At 46.9% G+C, this 15,349-nt stretch overlaps 1 protein-coding gene across 1 annotated transcript; it reads left to right on the top strand.

The window, feature by feature from the left end:
• The first annotated feature begins 7,828 nt into the window (after positions 1–7,828).
• On the top strand, positions 7,829–13,886 carry LOC137366918 (probable G-protein coupled receptor 139). The gene is made up of 2 exons (XM_068028478.1): positions 7,829–7,895; positions 12,976–13,886. Exons 1-2 carry the CDS (start codon positions 7,829–7,831, stop codon positions 13,884–13,886), a joined length of 978 nt encoding a protein of 325 aa, XP_067884579.1.
• Positions 13,887–15,349: the final 1,463 nt, after the last annotated feature.

Here is a 15,349-nt window from a genome sequence, read left to right as displayed (position 1 = left end):
CAGGATAGAAGCAGGCCCTTCGGCCCATCATGTCTGTGCTGGCCATCAAGCAGCTATCTATTCGAATCCCATTTTCCAGCACTTGGCCCATAGCCTTGTATGCTATGGCATTTCAAGTGCTCATCTAAATACTTCTTAAATGCTGTGAGGGTTCCTGCCTCTACCACCCATTCAGGTCGTGTGTTCCAGATTCCAACCACCCTCTGGGTGAAAAAAATTGTCCTCAAATCCCCTCTTAACCTCCTAAAAACAGATGAACAGATTTTCACTCTCTCAGGGAATCAAGGGATATGGGGAGTGGGTGGGAAAGTGGAGTTGAATCCTAAGATCAGCCATGATTGTTTTGTATGGTGGAGCAGTCTCAATGGGCTGTATGGTCTATTCCTGCTCCTATTTCTTGTGTTCCTGTGTTCTTAACTCTAATTATATTTCCCTGTATATTGGTTATCAGATCCAATTTAACATCAACTGAAATTCTATACCCTCAGTAATGGTTATCAAACCCAAATTAACATTCAGCTGTTACTTTATACATGTGTATTTGTTAATCTGTCCAATTTAACAATTGACTGTAAATTTATTCTCCTGTGAATTGCGATCATACCCAACATAACAATGAACATAAGAACGTAAGATGGAGCAGCAGGAGTAGGCCATTCAGCCCTTCGAGCCTGCTCTGCCATTCAAGATCATGACTGATCTTCTCCTTCAACACCATTTTCCTGCACTATCCCCATATCCCTTGATGTTTTTAATATGTAGAAATCTATCGATCTCAGTCTTGAACATACTCAACGACTGAACCTTCACAGCCCTCTGGGGCAGAGAATTCCAAAGATTCACCACCCTCTGAGTGAAGAAACTTCTCCGCATCTCAGTCCTAAATGGCCTGCCTCTTATTCTGAGACTGTGTCCTCTGGTTCTAGACTCCCCAGCTGGGGGAAACATCCTTCCTGCATCAACCCTGTCGAATCCTGTAAGAATGTTGTCTGTTTGAATGAGTTCACCTCTCATTCTTCTAACTCCAGAGAATAAAGGCTCAGTCTATTTAATCTTTCCTCATAGGACAATCCCTCCATCCCAGGAATTAGTTTGGTGAACATTCGTTGCACTCCTTCTATGGCAAGTCTATCTTTCTTTCGGTAAGGAGACCAGAACTGTACACGATACTCCAGGTGTGATCTCACCAAGTTGCTATATAATTGCAGTAAGACATCTTTATTCCTATACACAAATCTTCTCGTAATAAAGGCCAACATACTATTTGGTTTCCTAATTGCTTGCTGGATCTTCATGTTCGCTATCAGACACTTACGAACAAGGACACCCAAGTCCCTTTGAAATTCAACACCTCCCAGATTCCTGGGACACAGTTTTGGCAAATTCAATGGATATAATGTTCTGGAGAGACAGTAGCGTGGCAGGGTGGCATCACGGTTCAGTGAATCCTCCCTGACCACCCTCCTCCAGGCTGTGTGGGCAGGGCGGGAGGTCCTCTTCCCCAGCAATGGTAGGAAGAGGCCCTCTCGCCTGAACAAGGCAGCCTGGCTTGAGGTGGCTCAGGAGGTGAGCAGCCATGGTGCCATACGGCACGACTGGGTGCAGTGCCGGAAACGGATGAATGACCTGCTAAGAAGTGTGAGAGCAAATACCAATGTCTATCAGGGCTCCTTTGAAACTGGGTGCACCCACACAGAGTAGCATATGTGTGTCACTGCCTTGCTGAAGATGGGGAGGTTGGGTGGGGAGGGAATAAGCGCCATGAATGGTGCAATGAATGACACAACTTCCCCTTGTCCGTTGCTCAGGGAATGGCACCTACATAATTGGCTCACTCAGACGTGCACACCAAGAACCGCCCCCCTTCCCCCACGTTGTGGCCAGGAACTGTCTTTTGACATATATCACCCTGTTGACATGTTATTGTTAATATCTGCCCCCGTTGCCCCTCTAAGTGGGCCCCGCCTACAATTCGAGGGAATCCTCCAGCACCGGAGGAGGTTCTGCCAATTTGCTTAGAGTGAGGGATTCCGAGGAGGAGGCCCTGCAGCTGGCACCAAGGCAGCAGGCACGCTCATTCGGGCAGATTGACATCGGGCTCCAAGGTGAGCAGACGTCCAATTGTATTAAAGATGGGCAATGTGAATTGTTGGTTTGGTAATGCAATGCTGCTAACATTGTGAAGTGTGTTACAGCAGAACTGATAATGTCCTCTTCCCATTGTGTCTTCCAGGTGTAAGAACAGAGTCGAATCCATCTGCGTGCGTGTCATTCACCACCTCAGAGGAAGAGCCAGACTCTGAGGAAGTAGCATCCCATGACACTAATGCACCTTCCACCAGCACAGATACAGTCACCTGGGTGGGTATGAGTCTGGCCTTACAGTGTGGGTCACAATCTGGTGAGAGCACTGCACACACGCCCGAGCAGCTGACTGAGGCTGAGACAGCCGTGGCCCCGGACAGTCAGAGACCCGTGAGTGGCCAGGCCCATGCTGAGCCCCAGGTTACTGATGACCATCTGCTGTCGACAGACCAGGGCAGGCCGGAGCTGTTGGGAAAGTTATGGCAACTGCTGGCGGAGTTGCCACAGGCCATGTGCTGCCTTGAGTGGATGATAAGGGAGTCTATCCACGTCATGACTGCTGCCATGTCACAGGCATGTGAGCGCCTGGAATTATCCATTGAGGTGGCGGCGGCCCTCGTGGTGACCCGGAATCAAATAATACACTCCTACCTACTATCCCTTGCCGCTACCGTCACATTCATTGATCAGTGGTAAGGCACGAGAGGGACCAGGGGCCTGGAGAATGCCTCTGCTCCGGATCCCTCCCGGATGGCAGAGGGGTTCCAATGAACCCTTAGATGGAGGAGGTGAGCCAGCACACCATATCTGGGGTCCCCCCTCCAGGCCATTCCAATGTGGATGCTGGCCCCTCCACCTCTCCACCTGTGAGTGAAGCTCCAGTAGCTGCGACAGCTGAGGAGGGTTCTGTGATGACGCAGGATTCCCCGAGCCAGCCGGGGCCCTCCAGACCTCGTGTACACAGAGGACGACCACCAAATGTTTTCCTGTGTGAATGATGTGTGCCAGCATTTATCACCAATGACACATCCCTCGCTCCGATGACCCTCCAGGAAAGCTAATGTATGCAATCGAATCATTGCCATGTCACAATAACTCATGAGCCTCCCAATGGATCCAGTGACATGGACATGGCAGCTTCCTGTTATAAGACCTCATTGACCTCATAGACCGAGGATGAATTCAGTTGACGTCTCTCCTCATAATTCCAGGCCTGCCCTCTATTGGGTGCGTATTTGTGCAGAGCACTGAGAGCAGTAAAGAAAGGTCATGCCCTTTTTGGCCCGTAGTACAGGACACCACCCGATCTATCCAGGCATCGGGAACACATTTAGAACATGCAGATCGCCCGCTCAATGGCAGATCTTTCAACCCAGTGCATGGTGTTGTATCTCTCCTCTGCAGCAGTGGTGGGGTCTCTCACTGGTGTCAGGAGCCATGTCTGCAAGGGATAGCCCTTATCTCCAAGAAGCCACCCCTCCATCTGAGCCAGTTCAGTGAACAGCAGTGGCAGCTGGGACTGGCACAGATGTCATGGCAGCTGCCTGAGAAGCGGTCGCAGGTTTGCATGAAGCATCTCCAGTGATGAAATACCAGCTGCAACTAAATTAAGATGATTCCTTTAATTGCAGGTGGTAGCCCGGTGAGAGGCCTGATGGCCACATGGGTGCAGACTATGAACCCTGAGGAGTATGGCTCTCCGGCAATGGTGCTGAGACCAATGGCCCTTTGGGCCTGGCTGTGAGGGTCTGTCCTGAAGTGGACATACTCACTGGCCCTCCGGTGCAGGGCAACGGTGACCTCCCTGATGCAGCGGTGCACTGCTGACTGTGTGACCCCACAAATGTCTCCGGTGGGCCCCTGAAATGCTGCATTGACATCAAGCTTCAGAGCCGCCGCCACTATGAGGACCACAGGCACAGGATGTCGACTGAACTCCATGGGCTGCAGGTCATTGTTGAGTAGGGCAGTGAGACGTGTCATCACCCCCTTTACCTGCACAATCACCTCAGAAACTGGTGCTCTGGAGCCTGTAGATGCGAGCTCCCCTCGGGGGCTGCTGCTCACGACTGGGGGCCTCTACGTGGACCACACGTGCCTGTTGATCTTGCCTCCAGTGCATACGTATCTTCAGGAGAAGCAGATTGCTTGCTGTAGGATGAGCCAGAATATTTCCATGTGATAAATGAAGTTGTATCCTTCATTTATTCGAAGGTTCTGAACAGGATAGGGATTGGTGTTGACGGGTACATCAGGTGCTAACATGGATCAACTATGTGGTGTGCCATGGTATTGCCCATCTTGGTAAACACTGAGAGGCACAGCATGCCGACATCAAGATCTGACCAGCTACATCGATTTCCCCCACCATTCTTATAACCTTAAAACTCCTACCCTGTCTGGCACGCACCCCAAACACTGGGTAACTGGAGTGTCATTTCTCCTACACAGACACAAATAAATGCAAAGGGTACAGTGTTTATGCAGAGAGGGTACACGGATTCTCCCTTCCAGAATGCAGAGTGAGATCCCAGAATATCCCCCCTCCCTCCTCCCTTCCAGTAAGCAGAAAGAGATCCCTGAATATGCCCCCTCCCTCCTAAATTCAAATATTCAGAGTGAGATCCCTGAATATCCCTCCTCCCTCCGAAATTCCAAAATTTGAGTGAGATCCCTGAATAACCCCCGCCCTCCTCCCTTCCACAATGCAGAGTGAGATCCCTGAATATCCCCCTCCCCCCTCCCTTCCTGAATGCAGAGTGAGATCCCTGAATATCCCCCTCCCCCCTCCCTTCCTGAATTCAGAGTGAGATCCCTGAATATCCCCCTCCCCCCTCCCTTCCTGAATTCAGAGTGAGATCCCTGAATATCCCCCCTCCCCCCTCCCTTCCAGAAAGCAGAGTGAGATCCCTGAATATCCCCCCTCCCTCCTCCCTTCCAGAAAGCAGAGTGAGACCCCTGAAAACGGAACTTATCTTCCACGTGAAACCTCTGCCTCTGATGTCCCATCGGATTTTCTATTCGTGAATGGGATGGCACGTGATGGCTGCCCGTTCAATTTAAAATCCGGAATTGTTCAGGAAAGACGGGCTTTATGATCTGCAGAGGTAAGTATGGTTTTACATACTCTAATTGAGGTGCCGCTGCCGTGCGGCGGGGGGGTGGGGGGTGGTCACACCGAGGTCACCCTGCCACCGGTAATTTGCGGTGGTCCCATCTCGACACCGCGGGTCGAGGGGGGTCTCTCCCCACTGAATTTTACCAGCCCCCGCACCCCGATCCACGGCATCGAGGGGCCGGTAAAATTCAGCACAATGTATTTGTTTAATTTAAAAACAAGAAATGCTGGAACCACTCAGCAGGTCTGGCAGCATCTGTGGGAAGCGAAGCAGAGTTAACGTTTCAGGTCAGTGACCCTTCATCGGAACTGACAAATATTAAAAATGTCACAGGTTAAATGCAAGTGAGGTGGGGGTGGAGCAAGAGATAACAAAGGAGAAGGTGTCGATTGGACAAGGCCACATAGCTGACCAAAAGGTCATGGAACAAAGGCAAACAATATATGAATGGTGTGTTGAGAGACAAAGCATTAGTACAGAATAGGTGCTAACGCACTGAATATTGAACAGCAGCAAGTACATACATGAAAAAACACAGTGGGTAAGCAAACTGAACAAGCATTTACCCGTGCATTGTGAAAAATTGACGAAGTATGTCCTGTGCACAAAAAGCGGCACAAATTCAACCCTGTCAATTCCAGCCCCATCAGTCGTCTCTTGATCATCAACAAAGTAGTGGAAGGGATCATCGACAGTGCTATCAAATGGCACTTGCGCAGCAATAACCTGCTAAGTGATGCTCAATTTGGGTTCAGCAAGAGCCACTCAGCTCCTGACCTCATTATAGCCTTGGTCCAAACATGGACAAAAGAGCTGAACTCAAGAGGTGAGGAGTGAGTGACTGCGCTTGACGTCAAGTCATCATTTGACGAGTGTGGCATCAAGGAGCCCTGGCAAAACTGCAGTCAATGGGAATCAGGGGGAAAACTCTCTGCTGGTTGGAGTTATACGTAACACAAAAGAGGATGGTTGTAGTTGCTGGAGATCAATCATCTCAGTCCCAGGACATCACTGCAGGAGTTCCTCAGTGCAGTGTCCTGGGTCCAACCATCTTCAGTTGCTTCATCAATGACCTTCCCTCCATCATAAGGTCAGAAGTGGGGATGTTCGCTGATGATTGCACAATGTTCAGCACCATTTGCATCTCATCAGATACTGCAGCAGCTGTGTCCAGATACACTAAGACCTGGACAACATCCAGGCTTGGGCTGATAAGCAGCAAGTAACATTCATGCCACACAAGTGCCAGGCAATGACCATCTCCAATAAGAGAGAATCTAGCTATCTCCCCTTGATGTTCAGTGGCATTACCATCGCTGAATCCCCCACTATCAACATCCTGGAGGTTACCATTGATCAGAAACTGAACTGGAACAGCCACCTAAATGCTGTGTCTGCAAGAGCAGGTCAGAGGCTGGGAATTCTGCAGCGAGTAATTCACCTCCTGTCTCATCAAAGCCTGTCCACCATCTACAGGGCACAAGTCACGAGTGTGATGGAATACACTGCACTTGATGAGTCCAGCTCCAGCAACACTCAGGAAGCACGACATCATCCAAGACAAAGCAGTCATTTGATTGGCACCCCACCTACCATCTTCAACATTCATTCCATTCAGAACCAATGTAGTGGCAGCAGTGTGTACCATGTACAAGATGCACTGCAGGAACTCACCAAGGCTCCTTCAACAGCACCATCCAATCCCGCAACCTCGACCACCTGGAAGGACAAGGACAGCAGACGCATGGGAACACCATCAGCTGCAAGTTCCCCTGGAAATCACACAACATCCTGACTTGTAAATATATCACCGTTCCTTCACTGACACTGAGTCAAAATCCACAACACACTTTCAAACAGCACTGTGGGTGTAACCTACACCACACAGTCCGCAGCGGTTTCAGGCAGCGGTTCACCACCACCTTCTCAAGGGCAATATGGGATGGGCAATAAATGCTGATCTTTTCAGCGATGCTCACATTCCATCAACAAAATGAAAAAGAACGAGGTTTTCTGTTGGTTTAAAGCATTGTATTAGTTTGAGGTGCTGTATTAGATTGAGTTGTTCTATCAGTTTACGGTGTTGAATTAGTTTCAGATTATGTATCAGTTGAATTCTGCAATGTATTGTCACAAATAACCCACTTTAATCACTTAACTGATTGTCCACAGTTAAAGAGGGCGGCCACATCCCAGAGTGCAGTGGAACAGTCCTGAGAGAGACACTCGAACAGTTGGAATTTAATATCTGAATGGTCACAGTCACTGAAACAATGTGAGATCTAGAGATGGGACTGATGGTGTTTGAGAGAACAAACTCATTGCTGGGAGAATAGAGTTTCTAATTTTCATGAGTTAATTAACATAATCAGAATTATTCAGTCTTTGAAGTTTTCCAAATAAATCTCAGCACTAAATATATTCACAACACAACACAGACTGAACTCGATGTTGAAATCGGTTTGTTCAAATTCAAGAAAACAATTTGAACAATGTTGCAACCTCAATATCCTCCAGGGAGATTCCACAGGGTATAAATTAAAGGATCAGGGAATGTACTGACTCAGAGTTTAATACAGAGAGAGATTGTCTGCAGTACGAAGGGACAGATCACTTCACAGAAAATGTACGAAACATTTCACAGTGTCATTAAGATATATTACCTGATCCTTGCAGTAATTGGTGTTCCTGGTAAGTGACTCTAACCATCGAGATTGTGTTAATTTGTGTCTCTGTTTTTTTCTCTGTGACTGATAATGTTACATTGCTGATCTATTGCTCACTGTTATACAGAGACCAGATCAGTGATATCATTTCCTTAAGTTAAATGGCCTGAATTATCTCTGTGGTTTTATTCCATTTCCTCAACTGAAAATAAATCTCTGTTTGTAACTCACAGGCTCTCTAAATTATCCAGTTACTGCTTTTATTGGAATATCATATGTCGATATTAAGTTCAGGTGAGGAGGAGTCGAAGGGATTGCCTTTTGCCCCTCTCCTTGTTTGACCGCAATAGGAATTATTTATTTTGAAACATTGGATGTGCTGACCAAGTCAGTGAGTGTTTAACCCTTTGTGTGCTACAAGACAGTTTTTCTTGAGTTTTAACAAGAAAGCGGTTAATTAATTGTACTTAAAATAAAAACTCGATCGAAGGGAAAATAATAAACTACACTCCAACTTTCACACACAGACATCGACATACAAACACACACGTGTACACACACACACACACACATGTATCCACACACTAATGAGAAACACACACATTGATAGATTACAGATTGATGAAAAATAATTTGTTTGGATTAGAGTCCAGAACAAATAAAAATAATATATTGTCTGTGGGACTGGTAATTTAATTGTCTTCCGGATTAATTAATGTTTCTGAAATCTCTGGCTGGTAGAGTGCACTTGCAGCTGGTCCACCTAGTTTAAAGTTTTCTTGGAGACAGTGATGTAGATGGATTTCTCCCCCTGGGATCTCTGTGTGTAATGATGACAAGCTTGGTCAGGATTCAAAGCTTGCCGTATACCTGGAGAGAGGGAGAGAGAGAGGGATAGCCCCACTGGGGTCTTGCACTTGTTGGCTCTCAAAGCTTGTCCGCTATGTGTAACAAAAATTCCAAGTTCACACAGCCTGGTGGGGACTGTCACATGGTCCTCTCAGTTTTTTATTACTTTACTGAGGTGCAAAGTCTAAGAATCCCAAATCTCTCTCTGATCTTATTGTTTCAATGTTTACCCTCAGGAGGTATGTCTCCACAGTAAATGTTCCAAGATGGCTTTGAATGTCTTGCTAACGAGGGCGATAATTTACTAGATAATTTACTCAAATGTTCAAGCCACTGTCCTGGATGGGAGGTTTTTAGACACACGTCTCCACTTCCATGTCTTGGAATGTGAGGTATTTCAACACAAATTGTGGTGGCCATTTTAGCTGCCAGTTTTATTAAAGTTGCATGTAGGATACATCCTTTTTAAAGTTTAATGCAGGTTTCCAACCAATGAATTAAAAATCCTCATTCAGCATAGCATGTTTTCCTGATACCTCCCCACCATGCAGAATGACGTTTTATGCGGGCTTGGGTTTTTCATATATCGACATGTCCAGTCATTGGAAGTTCGTAGGTTATTCTTAGTATTTCCTTATGGTACATCGGTGGCACCACTATCTGGTTAACCACTGTCCACTCTTCATCTGTAGGTCTATGAGGAGGTCTCCACTTTCTCATCAGCACCTCCTTCTGACACTCTGGGACTCCCTTTAGTTTAGTTTCAGCTTGGGCAGTCTGTACTAACTTTTTGAATACTGGGACAGCTTGCTGAGCCTCGACCAAGGAAGATCTGTTTGACACATCCTTTGGGTCTTCTAACTTCCCAAAGAAGGTTCCAGCTAAGCAGACAGTAGGGTCATCTGTCTGCAGTGTCATTTCAGCCTCCTGTGTCGGAACTTGTGGACAGAGTCACCACACAATCAGAGACAATGCCAGGAACCTTCTTCAGCAACTGCTCTGTCTCTTTAATCTCTTTCAGTCTGTCTAAAACCACTGAGGAAGATACCAACTTTACCCCCACAAGATCATAACCCAGGAGCAGTTCGACTCTGTCCACAGGTAAACTAAGGACAATTCCCACAGCTCAATGTCCTGAAACAAGGTCGCACTCCAGGTGCACCCGATATAAAGGTATGGACATATACTTTCTCGGCTAGCATTTATAAATACGCATTCAGTGCACTCTCTGGGGGAAAGGTCATGCCTTTTCCCAGTAGAAGGGATGAGGTGGCCCCTGTATTCGTAAGTATGACAGTGGGCTTGCTTGCCTCACTCGAAGGGTATTGGAACACTTTTCCTGAGCGCACAAAATCCTGTTAACTGTCAGGCATTCTGTTACATTTTCCAGCACTCACACCTTGCAGTGCTGCGGTAGCACCACTATCTGGTGAACCACTGTCCACTCTTCATCCGCAGGTCAATGAGGAGGTCTCCACTTCCTCATCAACACCTCCTTCTGGCACTCTGGGGCTGCCTTTAGTTTAGTGGTAGTTTTAGGGGGTCTCTCTGCCTCAGTTACAGCCACAGCCTGGTCTGCTGTACTTTCCATCAGGGCCCCTTTTCTTGCACTGGTCTTGTTTACTCTGATTAATCCTATGGGTTTTCCCCATAACTTCCAGTAGTCAGCTCGAAGGTGACCAGCCTTGTTACAATGGCGTACTGCTAAAAATTCTAAACCGCCCAATAGCAGCCTGAACAAGCTTACCTTGAGTTTGAAAGAGTAAAGCAGCTCATTTTTGACCAATGGATGTGAGCACTCAAGATACAGCCCACATATGAAGACCTGAGAGAGGTGATCCTTCTCGAGGAGTTCAAAAACACAATCCTCCTTTCCATTAAAACCCACAAAAGAGGAACAAAAGGTTCCAAGATCCAGGCAGGATGCAATCCTGGCTGATGAATATACACTTGTCCATAATTCCTTACCCCAAGGAAAACCCTTCCCTAGTTGCCCTGCAAACCCAAAAAGGATAGAAGGTGGGAGGGTGATAGGAGCTTAAACAGCTATTTGTGAGATGATAAAGCTGGACACACAGGGGGCCCTCCTCAGGCGAGAAAGGATGGCGCTGAGAACAGGAGTGATGCCTGAACCCTGTGTGTCTCCATTGTAACAAGGCAGGTCAACTTCGAGCTGACTGCTGGAAGTTACAGGGGAAACCCGGAGGATTAATCAGGGCACACCAGACCAGTGCAAGAAAAGAGGTCCTGATGGAAAGCACAGCAGACCAGCCTGTGACTTTAACTGTGGCAGTAAGACCCAACAGACCTATTGATGTGAGTGCAGGAAAGCACAACAAATGCCTGAGAGTTACCAAGATTTTGTATCGCAAGGATAACATCTCATAGTCTTGATTCTGAACTCTCATCAGACAACAGTGAATCGACCTCATGGGGTTTTTCCTGTTTGCTTGCTTTGCAATAACAGTGTCCAGCTGTCTGCTGGCCACTTCAAATGTCTTGCACGCTTTTCAAAAGAGACGAAAGACATGCTTGACCTGATGCCATTAGATTTCATGGGGTCCGAAGTCGCTGTTGTGGAAACTCAGGGCAACACTGGGCGGTACAGTGGCGCAGTGGTTAGCACCGCAGCCTCACAGCTCCAGCGACCCGAGTTCGATTCTGGGTACTGCCTGTGCGGAGTTTGCAAGTTCTCCCTGTGACTGCGTGGGTTTCTGCCGGGTGCTCCGGTTTCCTCCCACAGCCAAAGACTTGCAGGTTGGAAGGTAAATTGGCCCGAGTATAGGTAGGTGGGGATGTGGTAGGAATATGGGATTAATGTAGGATTAGTATAAATGGGTGGTTGTTCGTCGGCACAGACTCGGTGGGCCGAAGGGCCTGTTTCAATGCTGTATCCTTAAATAAAAAATAAAGGAAAAGAAAACTCCTTCCTGACTGTATCCCACTGTGTCACCACCTCTGTCTGTCTGTTCTGCCGATGTGTTGGACATATGGTGATGGCAGTGTCTGGGACATTGTAAGGTCTGATTCTGTGAGTATGACTATGTCAGGCTGTTGCTTGACTAGTCTATGGGCCAGCTCTCCCAACTTGGGCACAAGCCCCCAGATGTTAGTTTGGAAGACTTTGCAGGGTCAGATTTGCTGTTGTCATTTCTGATGCCTGGTGTTCGGTCCTGTCTTATTACTTATTGACTTTGCAGCAGTTTGAAACAATTGAATGGTCTTGTTAGGACATCTCAGAGAGTAATAAGACTCAATCACATTGCTGTGGGTCTGGAGTTACATATGAGCCAGACCAGGACAGCAGATTTCCTTCCCTAAAGGACGTTCATGAACCAGATGGGTTTTTACGACAATCAACAATGGTTGCATGGCCATCATTCGACCAGCTGTTCATTCCAGATTTATTAATTGAATTCAAATTCCACCTTCTGCCATACTAGGATTCGTATCCATGTCCCCAGAGCAATACCCTGGGTCTCTGGGTTACTAGCCCAGTGACAATGCCACTAAAATACTGCCTCCCCTATCTAAATTTAATATAACCTCTCTGGTTTTATTTCTCTAACTCTTGAAATGAGCCCCAGTGCATTTCCATGATCCAGTTCACCTTCGTTCTGAATTTAATTCTGGGGTCAAAAGCACCAGAGCAAAACCACATCTCTCATTTTCTGGGACAGCCTGTTCTGGTAACGGAGGACAGCTACACCAATGCCACTGGGGTGGAGGAGGTGTGGGCTGGTTCTTGGGCTGGGGATCCCCTGGCCAATCAGTTGGTCCACATCCCTGGGGTCCATCATATTCCCACTGGAGCCTCCTGCTCTTGGGAAGATTTTCCATGCTTACCTCTCCCTCTGTTTTTCTGCTGGAACCATTTACACCTCCTCTGGTCCCATCTTCTATTTCTTTAATTGTCCCATTCTCCTTACACCATCATCCCTTTTGTCATTGAATCCCTCCTGCCCACCACCCGATCACAGACCCTCCCCTTTGTTCTTTCCTCCCCCTATTGCTCACTTTTCACTGGCTCTGTCATTGCCTTAAAACTGTTAATCTCTAATATCTTCCAGTTCTGTTCAAAGACTGTCAGCCTAAAACATTAACTCAGTTTCTCTCTCCACTGATACTGCCTGACCTGCTGAGTGTTTTCAACATTATCACAGTCTCATTATTTTATTTTTACTCAAATACTTATTGTCTCTTCTCAGACATGGAGAATGTTTGATCAGTAATTTCCAGTCTCTTTTCCCTTACAGTTAATTTAGTGACGATTGTGATCCTGTCCCGTGGATACTGTGGACTCTCCACCTGCACCACTCGTTACCTGGTGGCCATGGCAACGGCAGATCTACTGGTCATTATCACTGAGGTCATACTGAGACAGATCCGTTCTTATTATTTCCCATTGTGTTTTCTGAACATCACCCCTGTGTGTAGTATTATCTATGTCCTGAGTTGTGCAGCTACAGAGTGTTCTGTCTGGTTCACCGTCACCTTCACCTTTGATCGATTTGTGGCCATTTGTTGCCAGAAGCTAAAAACTAAATATTGCACCGAGAAAACTGCGGCTGTGGTTCTAGCAACAACCTGCATTCTGCTCTGTTTAACAAACATCCCCTTCTACTTTAGATATGAATCTTATGGGAGAATCGACAATGTACCTTATCTCTGTATTATAAAGCCAATCTATTATACTGATCCCAGATGGGTGGGATTTAAATGGTTTCATACAGTTTTAACTCCATTGCTCCCATTTGCTTTAATTCTGTTGCTCAACGCTCTAACAGTCAGACACATTTTAGTGGCCAGTCGAGTCCGTAAGGGACTGAGGGGTCAAAACAAGGGAGAGAATCGCAGTGACCCAGAGATGGAGAGCAGAAGGAAGTCTGTGATTTTACTCTTCACTATATCCACCAACTTCATACTTCTGTGGTCAGTATATGTTCTATATTTCTTATATTATAACATCGCAGGAAGTGATCCCAACAATTCCAGAGATTTTGTATATTACTTTGGACATGTTGGAACTGTGCTGCTCAATTTAAGTTGCTGCACAAACACATTTATTTATGGAGCTACTCAGTCCAAGTTCAGAGAGCAGGTAAAGAGTGCGGTGAAATATCCGGTTATATCAATTATTCAATTAATAAATAAACAAAACAACTGAGAGCAGACGAGAGGTGGGACCCAGTGTTTCCAGTCCATGAATGTAATATTTATCCACAGACTTCCATTAACTGAATGACACCAGAAATCATTGGGGATCTGAAAATGCTCCCAGCAGTGAGAGCAGCCACTGTGTTTAGGACACAGCTCCTGTGTTTAGTACATGGCTCTGTTTTAGATGACAATTTCTGCCAGTTTCTTTCAGGACACATTCCATCTGTAAACAGTGACTTCAGCTATTTAGTGCAGTATTTCATTTGCAGCTTCCAGAGTCAATAGAGTGGTCAGACTGAGCTGGGCTATGGTTCAGGGGCTGTATTACATACTCTCTCTATTAGACTATCTCTCTCTCACAATCTATATCAATAGTCTCTCTCACACTGCCTCATACACACCCACTCCATCACACTGTCTCACACACACTCACTCTCTCACACTGTCTCACACACACACTCTCACTCACTGTCTCACACACACTCACTCTCTCACACTGTCTCACACACACTCACTCTCTCACACTGTCTCACACACACACTCTCACTCACTGTCTCACACACACTCACTCTCTCACACTGTCACACACACACTCACACTGTCTCACACACACTCACTCTCTCACACTGTCTCACACACTCTCACGCTCACACTGTCTCACATGCAGTCACTCTCACACTGTCACACACTCTCTCTCTCTCACACTGTCTCACACACACTCACTCTCTCACACTGTCACACACACACTCACTCTCTCACACTGTCACACACTCACTCACTTTCTCACACTGTCACATACACACAATCACCCACTCACACTGTCTCACACACACACTGTCTCTCACACTGTCACACACACTCACTCTCTCTCACTGTCTCTCACACACTCACTCTCTCACACTGTCTCACATGCACTCACTCTCTCACACTGTCACACACACTCACACACTCACTCTCTCACACTGTCTCACATGCACTCACTCTCTCACACGGTCACACACACTCACTCTCTAGCACTGTCACAAACACTCACAATGTCTCACACACTCACTCTCTCACACTGTCACACACACTCACACTCTCACACTGTCTCACACACACTCACTCTCTCACACAGTCTCACATACTCACTCGCTCACACTGTCTCTCACACACTCACTCTCTCGCACTGTCTCACATGCACTCACTCTCTCACACTGTCACACACACTCACTCTCTCACACTGTCTCACACACACTCACTCTCTCACACTGTCTCACAAGCACTCACTCTCTCACACTGTCATGCACACTCACTCTCTCACACTCTCACACTGTCTCACACACTCACTCTCTCACACTCTCACACTGTCTCACACACATTCACTCTCTCACACTGTCAAACAGACACTCACTCTCTCACACTGTCTCACATGCACTCACTCTCTCACACTGTCTCACATGCACTCACTCTCTCACACTGTCACACACA

The sequence above is a fragment of the Heterodontus francisci genome, unplaced genomic scaffold, assembly GCF_036365525.1.
Source record: "Heterodontus francisci isolate sHetFra1 unplaced genomic scaffold, sHetFra1.hap1 HAP1_SCAFFOLD_285, whole genome shotgun sequence".
Taxonomy (NCBI): Eukaryota; Metazoa; Chordata; class Chondrichthyes; order Heterodontiformes; family Heterodontidae; genus Heterodontus; species Heterodontus francisci.
Note: the sequence above shows the minus strand (reverse complement) of the source record. Positions and strands in the feature narration are given on the sequence as shown.